This window comes from Stegodyphus dumicola, chromosome 4, assembly GCF_044657685.1.
Source record: "Stegodyphus dumicola isolate Sdum_Otavi_A_Nest chromosome 4, ASM4465768v1".
Lineage (NCBI taxonomy): Eukaryota > Metazoa > Arthropoda > Arachnida > Araneae > Eresidae > Stegodyphus > Stegodyphus dumicola.
The window spans coordinates 234148657-234162731 of NC_140771.1; the positions used below are offsets into that span (position 1 = coordinate 234148657).

At 33.5% G+C, this 14075-nt stretch overlaps 1 protein-coding gene across 3 annotated transcripts in view; it reads right to left on the reverse strand.

Moving 5' to 3' along the window:
- Window positions 1–11919, reverse strand: part of LOC118184903 (uncharacterized) — a 145178-nt gene extending 133259 nt beyond the window's left edge. The window contains exons 1-2 of one of the 3 annotated variants that reach the window (XM_085816076.1): window positions 11774–11919; window positions 6824–6959 (exon numbers count right to left, since the gene is read on the reverse strand). In XM_085816076.1, the coding sequence (XP_085672202.1) occupies window positions 6824–6841 (18 nt within the window). In that variant the 5' untranslated portion in view covers window positions 6842–6959; window positions 11774–11919. Of the gene's footprint in view, window positions 1–6823; window positions 6960–11542; window positions 11751–11773 lie in introns of those variants that run through there. The other 2 variants (XM_085816078.1, XM_085816077.1) reach the window with 2 other exon arrangements.
- Window positions 11920–14075: the final 2156 nt, after the last annotated feature.

Consider the following 14075-nt stretch of genomic DNA (forward strand, 5'->3'; position numbering starts at 1 on the left):
TACGCGTTCTTTTTCACTGTATTCCAAGTTCAAACAGTTTTTATAAACAAATCATCATATTTTTTGCTTTAAACTTAGGGTACTTTTCAATTTTGCCGGTGCAGGCTATAAAGTAACCAAAAATGGTACAACCAATGCCAAACGGAATATCCCCGCTGGTAACCTTTTACGCCTCATTTTAAAAACAAGTCACAGCCATTTCTTATCAGATTGATTGTTTCTTCCAAAACTGACCTACAATTACATAGAAATTTTACCAGATAGTTCAATTTTATGCCCCAAAGCCATTCGCGGTAATTACGTCAATTAGGATTCAATCACACCACTCACCTGAAGGTGAAAATACAGAAAAAGCAAAGTGAAGGGTTAAATTCATCAATTCTAATGCGAATGGCCTAACGAAGTAAAGTACTGCAGTTTTACATAATTCCTGAATAAGCTATTCATATAAATTGAAATAATTCTTACATTTAAACTTGTATCCCATATCAAGATTTAACTTGAAATGAATGTAGATAATTACTGAGAGAATTAGATTTTTGTAGCATAGTTTATGTGAGATGAAATCACTTGAGGTCACGTGATATAAACCGGCAAATCAGGATGTTGTACCATGAAAGTATAGTAAATTCTTAAACTAATTTTTTTTTTTTTTTTTTTTTTACAAAATCTGAAACGATATTAAAATGTTTATGCCCACAAAATAAAAAATTCTTAGAACCAACATTTGTTAACATTTTTTTTTTTATCTGTATACTGTGCGTTGTTGCGAATAAAGTCTGCTTGGCGAAACGGAAAAGTACCAAACTTAGTTTTAAAATTGGAGCTTATGGAATTTGCCAGCAATGGAAGAAACTGCAGTAAAATTTCTGCAAGAAAACAGAATTTTGCTGAAAATTTTCTAAAGAGAACAAGGAAATACATTTCCTTCTACTGTTGTCAAGGGAGCTGAATCTTGACAATTCTCTTTCAAACAAAAACAGATTGCTATGTACTTCAGAAGAAGGAGGACGCAAAAAAACAGACACAGAAAGATTTGAAGAAGAATGTGTTTTATTTTTAATGTATTGCACAATCCCTATTTATAATTCAAATTTGTATTTTAAATTGCTAAAGTATGTTTCTTTACATACGCTGATAATGTTTATCGACTTAATGACAGTTTGGGAATTTTTTTTTTTTTTTTAAATGTTCGAAAATAACCGACTTGTACCTAATAAGTAGCTTTTACTTTTTCATCTGTAGAAAAACACTAAAGTGTGTCAAGGTGATTGCATTAATACATAAGTACTGACATTTCCAGGTTTATCCAGGTTGCCTTAATGTATACTAAGTTATACTGGCAAATTATAGTATACATACCCAAGTTCATATCTGAAATAGAATATTTAAGATTAAAACTACACATTTTATTAAAAAGGAAGAAAACAATAATATATACAATTTTACAATCAAATGAGGAAAGAAAATTTTTTCTTGAGGCAAGATGAAAACGTTTAAATTGCTTGGCCAGAAATATGGTATGAGAAACTTTGATGAATTGCACTTTCTAATACAGTCAAAAGTCTTTAATGCGGACTTGTCGGGACTTGTCGGACTTGTCGGGACGATTCCGGATTATCGGTTTTTCTGGATTATAGATCATCAATTTAAATCTGGTAAGATAGCATGCAGAAATTATAAAATTAAAAATATGAAACCGTAATTTATGAAATAAAGATCAATTATGATCTAAGGGTATCAAAATTTACAAAAAAAAAAAAAAAAAAAAAAAAAAAAAGAGAGCCTAATATTTTATTGTTTACTTTATTAAAAATTTCTTTCAATGCACGCATGCATAAAGCATACATTACGCGTAGTCAAAATTAGAAAATTGCAACCAGAAAACCATTTGATGTGTATTCGTGATATTTATAATGACGAGGAATTTGATTTAAATCATATCAAAGACGGAGTACATCGAGATGAAATACTACATTTAGTAAGGAATTATAAGCCGAATAAAATAAAAACATCTGCCCTGAAGATAAGGATAATGCTGATAGATCAACTTCCAGTTCATTGCGCGCCTTGCCGACCCCACCCCCCCGCACAGCAGCGTGAAATTGATAAACAGATTTCGGAATGGTTACAGAAACAAAGGATATGCTTTTATCCATTTTTTTTGCAGCAATTCCACTTTTTGTTTGATGGACAATGAAACATGCTTTCTCTTTGTAGATCCTTTGGCAGCTCCAGAATCGGAAATTCTTTTTGACATAATCGGAAGTTCAAGCTTACTTTTATAAAATTGCTCTAACAGTCTGCAAAAAATAATAAGGCAGATCCAATTCGAAGATTCAGGAACAATACAATCTGCAACATTAACTGAAATAGATAATTAAATAATTTTAGCTTAGCTTATACCGTCCTTTATACATTAAACGTGCATGCGTAAACGTCATATGTGCATGGCTTTGAGGTCCGGATTATAGATCATTCCGGATTAAAGACCTTTGACTGTATATAGTTTGATTCTTGATCATGAGGTATTTTGGTAGAACAGACTTTGACTACACAGAAATGTAACAGAAAAAAGTAACTTTTCGTTAAATAAGATATGGTTTCATATAAAACAACAGGCAAAATACCAGAATTGATACCCCGTAAAGAAATTTTTCCTTCCTTAACAAGTACTTTCATAGTACAGTCAAAAGTCGTTAATCCGGACTCGTCGGGACTTCGCCGATTCCGGATTATAGATCATCAGTTTAAATCTCGTAAGATGGCATGCAGAAATTCTAGAATTAAAAATATGAAACCATAATTTATGAAATAAAGAACAATTATGATCTAAAGGGTATCAAACTTTACAAAAAAACTTAATATTTATTTGTTTACTTTATTAAACATTTTTGTCAATGTAAGTTGTTTAAGTTGCTTCGTTTTATGTGATAATACCTTCTCTTTAATTCTATAAACAGACATAATTTCTTCTTCAGTTACAAAGTTCCGCTGTTGAAGTCCTATAATTGCTGTGTCAAGAATACCGACTAATTTGTCAATCGAAATTTTTTCGTCTTCAATAACCTCTGTGTCACTTTCTTCACTATCGAAAGCGAATTATAATGACAAGGAATTTGATTTAAATCATATTAAAGATGGAGTACATTAAGATGAAGTACTACATTTAGTAAGGAATTATAAGAAAAATAAAATAAAAACATCTGCCCTGAAGATAAGGAAAGTGCTGACAGATCAACTTCCAATTCATTGTGTGCCACGGCATTCCCCTCCCCCCGCCGCCGCTGAGCAGCGTGAAATTTATAAACAGATTTCGGAATGGTTAGATAAACAAATGATTATGCCTTTATACATTTTTTGCAGCAATTCCACTTGTTGTTTAACCCTGCAATGGAGGAGCCGGCGTACAGAGTACGCCAGTGTCATCTTTTGGGCTGTAATTATTAGAAAACCACTTTCTGAGCTTCCTCCTTTCCTCTACCCTCCTAGAAACATTCCAAGAGTGCAACGCATCTGGTATTTCTGGTCATTCTGGTTTTCACCTTTGTTCCGAAATCAGTTATTGTAAACATGTTGCGTAGGCAAACACAGTACGCCGCTCCTCCAAGTACGTACAGAAAGAGTATTGTACCTCCTGAAGATTATTTGCGCGTTTTAAGAGAAGTCTCGGTTGAAGAAGATTCCGACAATTTGGATAACGCATCTGATGTCGATGAATCGGAAATCATTGAACATTCTGGTCATGAAAGTGACTCAAAAATTGAGGGAAATGTTTCTAAACATCCTCATTTTCCTTCCTCAAATGATGTGTCCCCAACAAATGACGATTTTAGTGATGTTGAAAATGACATGAGTGATTTAAAATATGAGGACTTTTTTGTAAAAACAATTTACGAAAAGAAGAAAGTTGGAGGAAAGCTTCTGAAAGAAGAAAAGGAAACTTATAAATGGAATAAAGTTCTCCCCAAGAGCAAATTCGCTAGAACGCATCGAAAAAATTTGATGAAAAAATATTCCCAAGTGCCAAAACTTGTGAATTATAAATACAAATATGATTGATGCTATTGTACAATATACAAATATTTATTTCAAATGTAACAGGACTGCAGATGATCTTCAAAACATCTCAACATGTATGATACTAATAGAACAGAAATGTTGGACTTTTTAGAAATTTTATTCTTATTAGGGTGCAAAAAAATGTCAAAACTCAACTTGGCGGAAGCATGAGCAAAAGACATTACTGGAATTGAAATTTTGTAAGGGGTCATGGGTCTCAAGCGATTCAGAAACCTGTGTGCTGGTATCATATTCGACGATAAAGGCCCAAGGTAGTACGTGCGAAGGAAAACTGATAAGCTTGCTGCAATAACAGAATTTTTTTAATCTTTCAATAAGAACTTTCAAAACTCTTATACACCGGGTTACAAACTCACAATCAATGAGAAGTTGGAACCCTTTCGCGGGAGATGCTCTTTTATTCAATTATATTATTTTATTCAAGTATGGTCTGAAAAGTTTTGTAGTTGTTGATTCACGAAAGTTTTATACATTGAAGCTTGATACTTATCGTGGAATCAACCCCCAGGACCTTACGAGGCTTCTAATTCAAGTATTGACATTGTCAAAAGGCTAATTGGTGCGTACGAAGGTTCCAACCGTAACCCGACGACCGATAATTGGTATACAAGCTACCCACTAGCTCAATATCTTCTTACCAAAGGCACTTGTGGGCACGCTGAAAAAAAAAAAAATAAAAAGGAAACTCCAAATTAATTCCAGCCATCCAAAACAAGAGAAGTCGACAGTTCACTGTTTGGGTTTCAAAAGAATATAACAATTGTTTCATATGCAACGAAAAAAAATAAATGTGCAATACTGCTCAGTACTTTACACGATGATGATAAAATTGACCAGGAAACGAATAAACCTCACATAATCCTGGATTATAACAAATATGAAGGCGGAGTTGACACCGTAGACCAACTTTGTAGTAATTTCCCTGTCGCCCTAAAAACCAAGAGGAGGACAATTGCAATATTTTTTGCACTGATAAATATAGCGGGCATAAATTCGCAGGTGCTCTTGAACTTCACCAAACCTGTTGCAACCATCAAGTTTAGAAGATATGTTTTGAAAAATCTAGCTACATCTTTAATGAAACCACATCTTCAGAATCGTCTGTCGCATTTCTCCTGTTGCATTCCAAAGCTATTATTAGAAGGCTGGTAACAACAGAAGCGGATAAGACGGACGAGAAAAGACCTGCAAGAAAGATCAAAGGACGCTGGGCTGAGTGAGGTAGAATGAAGAATAATTATGCTACCATAAAATGTTCTGAGTGTTCTACGTTTACTTGCAAATATCATCTGGGCAAGACAATACAACTTTGCAAACCCTGCTGCAGTGAACAGGGACAATCTGAAGAGGATTAAAGTAGCAAAAGATTTTTAAATTTTTCATTTGTGAAATTTATTACTTACCAAACGTTTCTTTAAGGAATATTTATAATTTGTAAATTTTATTTATGATCTTATAATTTTCATACAGAAAATAATACAGAATACTATATAACTTTAAATTACATTTCCAATGCATTCCATTTTTTGAATTAATTAAAAATTCGTAATTTCCATCTTTACTGCTTTTTTTTCTTTTATCATTTTTACTATAACAAATCACCTTATTAATGCCATGTATAAGATTAAATAGTTTCAAACACGAAGCACAGGCTCGAAAAACGACCCGGCGTACTTCATACGCCGCCCCTCCAGCTGAGGGTTAATGGACTTCGAAACCTACTTTCGCTTTGTAGATCCTTTACATATTAGTAAATATATATCAGAAATTCTATTTGACATAATCGAAAGTTCAAGCTTACTTTTATAAAATTGCTCTAACAGTTTGCAAAAAATAATAAGCCGGATCCAATTCGAAGTTTAAGGAACAACGCAATCTGCAACATTAACTGAATTAGATAATTTTAGCTTAGCTTATACCGTCCGTTATACATTAAACGCGCATGCGTAAACGTATTATGCGCATGCGCACACACATATTCGCAGCCATAAAGGTCTTACGTGCATGCGTCAAAGAGATGCATGCACAGAAAGTTTGTAACTTTGAGGTGCGGATTATAGATCATTCCGGATATGGGTGTCCGAATTAACGACTTTTGACTGTATAAGAGGAAGCACAACCAGCCAATATTTAGAAAGTCTGGAATTCAAATCCAGCTGAGGGCATCGCTAAGCTTTCACACTCCCATCTCTGAAATAAATAAGTGGCATATGAACTATAATATGGTGAGCAATAATTCTTCATCCCCAACTGCCTTTTAAGTGGAGAAGAATGTAAGCAATTTCATCCTCCCTTAGCACATGCCTTCATAATATAATAGCAAGCATGTCTTACAGCAAACAGGAGGTCCACAGCTCCAATTCCTGTGAGAACATAGACAATTTTTCATATTTTTACTTCCAAAATAAACCTAACGATTTTACAACTTGCATACTTTGGATAAACTTCAGGATCAAATGATGTATGGCAAATACAAATCGATATATATCTATAACTTTATGCATTTCTCTCACACTAGATTCATGATGCTATCAATGCAAGAGATGGAGAAAACACACAAGAAGAAGAAATTATACAGAAAACTTCAAAAAGAAACAAAGCTCATACTTTTGGGTATATTTTATTTTAAATTTTTGACATTAAATTTATGCTAGTTATAAAATTATATTTACATTTCATAACACACATTTGCATTTGTTCTACAGAGAACAATGTAATATAATAAATTCAAAAAACTTACTTCATTTGCAGATGCCATTTTCTTAACTTGAGGTGTATATGCAAAATTATGCGACACATTTATTAAAACTAAACAATGCAAGGCTTTAATGTTTCAAAGCATTCTTTATGCATGCTTTTCTTTTGTCTCATAATATCTGGAATACATAGAAATACTGATATTAAAATTATTATTTTCACTTTAAATACAAAAAAATATAAGAATTTAATACATAATTCAGGTAGTTTTCTGTTATGCACCTGCCAGGTATTTTAATTATAAACAATTTCTGGTTAGTCTATATTTTAAGGCGCCCTTTGGATTATCACTAATTTGTTTCATTTATCATCAAATAGTTGTTTCATTTACGGTAACCTGAGTAGTTGAATGTTATGGAAACCCTATTATGACATGATTGGTTGCATGACTGCGGTGAATATGACTAATGGGAAAATATTTGTAAGGGCTTATTCGTGTTTTATACTTGTCAGTTAAGAAGTATGTTGCTTATTTTATGCTGTACGTGATGAGATTAATCTGAAGTTTCTGTACAATTTGGAATGAAAGGGGGGAAAGCATTAATTGATTAGTGTGTAAATGAAGGTTTACTTAGTAGTCATTATAAGTGTCTTGTTTGAATGAAGGAAATGCATATGGTTGAACGTAAGGATCATTCAGATGGCTTTGAACAGGTTTGTCACAAGAAAGGTTCATGTATGTCACCGACAGTTTGGCACTACAGGGCATACTTTTGACTTTTATTTTTGTGAATTTAAGTGGTGACAGCAGTATGCATATTTCTAGCTCAGATAAATTTAGAAAGTTTTTGGATGCTGCTAAGGAATTTTGTGTCCACAGACTGAAGATGCAGAAATTTCTAAATATGGTAAGTTGATATTTCCTTTTTGTAGTGCGTATATGCTATAACATGAATTTCCTTTTTTATGTTATTTCATTGTGTGATTTAAAATGCAGTGTATTGAACTTCGATTGGTAACAAATTTTGTTCAATTTTAGTGATGAGTAAATTTGGTTTAACATTATATGGCGTCATCATACTCCCGATTTTTATTTTTATTTTTTTTAAAGTTAAAATAGATTGTACACGGACAACGAGTTTGTGCAATTCTTTGACTTGTTATTTCGATTTTGTATAGCAGTCATCTTGAAATTGTGCATTGCTGGCCAATTGCCCAAAATTGGCAATTTTTGCCAAGGGGCACACTCTGAAATATATGGCTCTAGTGTAGAATTGGGTGCCCCTTCAATTGGCGACAATTGTTTTAAAATTTTGGTGATGAAACTTCACTTCTGGTTACCACGATAGTTTTAACCTTGTTTTAGCTTCCCGAGTTTATTTAAATGAAAATAGATTGATGTACACATGGACATATTTAAGGCAGTGTGCAATGCTTAGTTTGTGCAATTCTAGGATGTTTTTCTAAGTGAAAACAGATCGATGTGTACATGGACAGAGTTTGTGTTCATAGTTTGGTTTTGTGTAGCAGCCATTTTGAAATTGTGTCTTCCTGGCACCGATCTTGGCGTCAAAAAAGAATCGCCAATAAATAAGGGGCACCCAATTGTAAACTTTTACCAAATATATTTTTACCTAATTTCTGGTATTAAGAACAGTTTACAGATGTGAAAAACACACATTCACACAACATGACAGTGATAACCAATAGATCATTTTCTACCACCCTTGTGCCAAAGGCATGGCAGATGATGAGAGCATTTATTTTAACTTATTAATATTTTAAATATATTTTAAATTTCCTAAATTCTATCCTATTTTTTACTCAAAGACTTTCAAATTATCTTTTCCAGAGTACAGAAAACAGCAAATTTTACAGAAGTTTCCTTCTTATGGTACACTAATCCTAATTTTTTGTATATATAATTTTACCATATTTTAATCCATTGCTTTCTTTTATTAACTATTCATTTTGGTTATCCTCAACAAGAAAATTTTTACAAGAAACAAAATTGGAACAAAATGCTTGTGGACTTTCTGTTTAGTGGGTTGGATGCTTCCATACAGGGCTTTTAAAAGTTCACATGAAATAAACCACGAACTCCAACAAAGCCTTGGATCAAATCTTCAACTAACCAACCTTCTCCAAAGCCTCCAACAAAGCCCTAAATAATTTTTACAAGACACAAAATTTGAATAAAATTCTTATGGACTATCTGCTTAGTGGGTTGAATGCTTCCATAGAGGGCTTTTAAAAGTCCACATGAAGCAAACCATGGAACAAAACCCTGCATGAACACAGTGCCAGATCTAGAAACCATTGAAGCTCCTGGCAGACATCTCCTTGGGATTCCCTTTACTAGAATTATAACGATAAAAAATGTCAACACAAATATATTTTCAACATTTAATTAAAATTAAATAGCTAAAATGATTTGAATAACAAAAAATTTTAAGATGAAAGAAAAAACAATTTAACAGCTAGAAGAAATACATACAGGGTGTATTGGTACAGCGTTGGACGACACAAAAATGAAGAAAGAAAGGACACAAACAGTGAGACAAAACTTGTTTCATTACATTTAGTACAGCAGATACCTACAAACAGGACCAAAAACAGACAGTGATGATCATTAAAGAAGGTGCTCGAAATTATAACCCTGGACCGTGATGCAGGCCTCGCTTCTCTGGTGCATGGAAGATCTGCATCACGAATAGAAAGATGAATGATGTACAGTTCTTGCATCACAGTCTGGGTCATAATTTCAAACACCTTCTTTAATGATGAGCGTTGTCTCTTTATGTGGTTTTTATCTTTGTTGTACTCCAAATAATAAACATGTTTCCTCACCCCATATATACCCCTCACCCCTATACCCATTCGTGTCCTTTCTTTCTTGACTTTTGTGTTATCACTAATGTCCCAGGAAAACTTTTCAGACCATGCATTCCTATGTGATTTCCCATCGTCTAGGTGCACTCTATTTCTCCTGAAAGATTGTCGATACTATACAGATACAACCTTGTATAAAAAAGCTTATTAATCTGCCATTTTTTTATAATTAAAAATCTTTTTAAAACTTTTTTGTCAATAAAAAAGCCAAAACAGTTCTAAACTTTGACTTTTGAAAATGCTTTTAAAGTTTCATCAGAATTTATGCTTTTAACTACCACATTTTCAATGGAAAATATGGCCTAAATTTTTAAGTCTTATATGGCTCCTTGTTGACATAGTGGCTAATCTTTGGAATATGGTAACAGGTAGTTTGGCGACATTTTGGTAAGGCGATAAAGGTTACTAGCAGCTAGGACTTTAGCAGTGTACATGGATAAAGTCAAGAGTGTGTGCAATGCCATTTTTGTGCAATTCTGGGATGTTAAGTGAAAATTGGTTGACGTGTACATGGATACCATGTATGTGCAATTCTTAAAAACGCGGCAAGCAGTGGGCGATTCTGCAGTCTCCCAATTTCGCACCTAATCTTCGTCATGATTAAGCACTTTTGTTCCATAAAAGTTCTAGCATAAGCGCAATTCGGCGAGCAGATTGTTGGAAAAAAATGTTGAGTAAAAAAAAAAAAAAAAATGCCTTTACTTCATGAAAACAAAATGGCGTCCAAAACAAAACTAGCAGGTTGCTGTAGCAGGGTTGGCCGCCAAATTTTCGCAAAGTTACCATAATCCAAAGATTAACCCACATAGCTTTTAATTTCTAAAACTTTGAAAAGCTTCTCTTGCAAGGAGACAATGAAACATGTGCTGTCAAAAAAAGTCTTTACTGCAAAATATAAGTTAGGGATGGATTCCAGGGAATTTATTTCGACAACAGGCTTTAACATTTTCAATGCTGACCACTTTTTAGCTTCATACTTTTTTATATTCCTTCATACACATACATATATTTAAAACTTTGGAGGGCCACTCTTGATCAGAAGCCCCCTATGGGTAAACCCCTGAATGAACTAACAATACGTAGGTAGCTTATCTAGTCAGCTTCTTTTGGAATTTATTTTATAAAATAAATGCAAATCTAATTATTACCCTCCAAAAGAAATACATGTTTATTATTAAAATTACTATATTATAATCACAATGTTAATACTACTCATTCAATGCACAGGTGTATAACCATAATTTCATTACCAATATGTTAAAGGAGATTTAACAAAGTTTTATCATAGAAATGATAAATAATTATTTTTAAAATGGTTGCAAACTGATTGCAAATAAAAGATCAGTTTTTAGTTAATCTGACTTGGGAATTTTTTAGTTAATCAGACTTTGACTGCAATTAATATAGAAAATTTACTATCATTGGTGATTATTTTAACACAGTATGAAATTTCATGAAGCACTGTGACATAAAAAAAGGGGAAAATTATACAAATTATTTAATTATATCAAATGAAAAAGTATTATGATACCAAACAGAAGATGAATCTTAAGTTAGCTAAGCACGAAATAACTACGCTAATCAAAAATTTACATCAATATGATTAAAAAACAACACGAGTTTATTCCTGCTATTAATTTTTAACGGCAAAATATACCTTAGATTTAAGGAATTGTGTACTTCAACGACATAAATTAGGTACATTGTACTTCGCAGCAAAAACTAAAACTTAATATTCTCACTCTGTCTTCCTACCACAAAATTTTGACTGACTGATAGAACAGAATTTGTAATATATAAATATATTATACGACTAAATTTATATCTTCAAAACACTCATGAAAGTACAATAAAAATTCAGATAAGACACCTTTCATACACTGAAATTGCAACTTTTAAAAACGCAAAATAATAACAATACGTTTCCGAAAAACTAGGACCTATTAATAATAAAATATATTCCATTTTAAACGCAGATTGAAATCCTTAAAATGTCATTTCTGGATATTTCATGGAATTCACGTAATGGGCAAACAAACACTTGAATTCATGAAATATGCGTTTCTATCGTTAGGTGAATTTACGAGATAACATGTTAGACCTTTATTTACTAAAACTGTCGCACATTTTCCCTCGAGCACAAAATTAACGTCTACAGCTTAATAGATCACTTAAAAGGTACACCATCTTTCAGTGATGCCAAGTCATTAAATTAAAATTGTCGTAATTTATTTAACGGTTGATTAACGAGTGACCGTGGCACCCGTGAGAAGGACGCGTTTGTGTGGTAAAGAACATTTTAGTCATTAGCGAGTTAGAAGCATAAAAAAAATTTGACTGAATTCAGCGGTGATGGTAATGGCTGCTGGAATATTTCTTAGTGAGATATATGAAGATCGAGTTCTAGATGATCATCAGAAATTTGTATATTTAACTCAAGCTTCTGCTTCAAATTGACAGAACGAGAAACAGTCCAAAGTTTTTCCACAACTAGATAATTACCCGAAAACTATCCAATAATTAAACAGTCGTTTGGACGTGAGAACATTCTGATCCAAGATTCACGATTCGTTGAATTTTGTGTTAAAAAATAATGATAGTGCTACAAAGGACTTTACCCTGTCATCGTTATATGACAGTTCAGAAAAATAATTAGGCGATTGGGAATCTCTTGGTAATACAGGATATAAATTACGCGAATGTTATTTTACCGTTGGTGGAATTATGCCTGTCCTCCGACATTTTCGAGAGGGAACGGAAGAGTTCGTACCAGGGAGATAACAGAGATCTTGAATCTATTCTTCTGGTTTTAAAAACTGAAGTTATGTCTGAAAAAAGAACGAAATTAGCGCATTTCTCCTTTGATAAATATAGGAAATCTTCTAAAATTGTGTGCGTGATGAAGGTAATATTTCTACTTCTAATAATTTGTTTTTAGGAATTATAAGAACAGGATCCTGTTAAAAAGTCTGAGGATTCATGTTTGTTTTGTGATAAAGCACACTCAGGAGAAAAAATTTTAAATGTAGTATGCTTACATATCATGATACAAAAATATTCAACACACAGCATGTTTAATACACTTAAAAAGAAACCACATTTCTAGTAACTTTAAAGTCAAAGGTTAAACGTTTAATCTGCCCCTCCCCCGAAAAAAAATAAAACAGGCATGTGGCATTAAAATGTCAGCAAGCTCCTTCCCAATTAAAAGAGCACAAATAAATCGCGAACACAGATGCGAAAAAATAAGTCAATGTTTTGGATAGCTAATCTGAGAGCTATGACGTGTTATTGCAAGTATTAATTCTTACAATAAAAAGTGGTAGTCGGGAAAGGATCGTTAGAGAGATTTTTGACACGTACTACGAAGAAGAGAAGTTCGTTCACTAAAGATAGTATGGACTCTTTCAGCAAAACTTTTCTTTAACTGTACATCGCTCTTTATGATTATGACCGTATTGCTAATCAAAATTGCCAAGAAGAAAGATGTTATTCGCCTTCGGGTGAGATGTATATGCACCGCTTTTTTACTTACTAATCGGCCATAGGCACTCTATAAACTGACAGGATTGACTCTTAAGCAGTCAAGGCCTGCTTGTGATAGAAAAAAACCCGATCCGATCAACAGAATAGAGTGCATCTCCCGCTGCACGCCGGAATAACTAACAAAGTATCGAAGTATCAAGAGACAAGGCATAATGGAACCAACATATGAAGTCGTTTAATCAAAGAATACAAATTCTACTAAGCACCGCAGTTCCATAATGGTTTAATGGTACCAGTCGAACGGAGAATCGGACTGCGTAAGAGCATCCTGGGTAGTGCTGTAGAAGTAACGAGAAATTGTGTACCCGTATGTATTCGTTACTCGGTGAACCAGTACTCGTTACTATCGTATCGTTACTCGTTACTTTCGGTAGAATCGATCGGTATCCGTATCCCGAGCCTATTTTTTCGGTCTACGGCCCTAGAAAACAAGCGCCTGGCCCCAGCCACCACCCCTGTTCTTATTGGTTGCCGTTTATGACGTCAGACTGAGAAGATTCCATTATCTGTTTCGTTTGAGTTATGTCAAGGGGAACTTATAACTACTTTGGATTTGGTTCTTTCCTGTGTTAATGTGAATTTGTGCAATGTAACAGAATATTTGCAATTAAAACGAACCTAACAGTATAAGAAAATATTATAACGTTGCGCGCCTCTAACTAGCACGCAACCAAGAGGTGACTGTGAAAGCTTGTATAAACCACAGAGTCTTATAAAGGGTTTAAGTCCCTTTTAATTCAACGTACTAATTTACAATTGCGTCCTCTTGACGCTTACAAACTTTGCCAACTAGGCAGTCAAAATAAAAATAATAACCTGAAAAGAAAATAAAGACAAGATTCTAACTACGAGGCTCT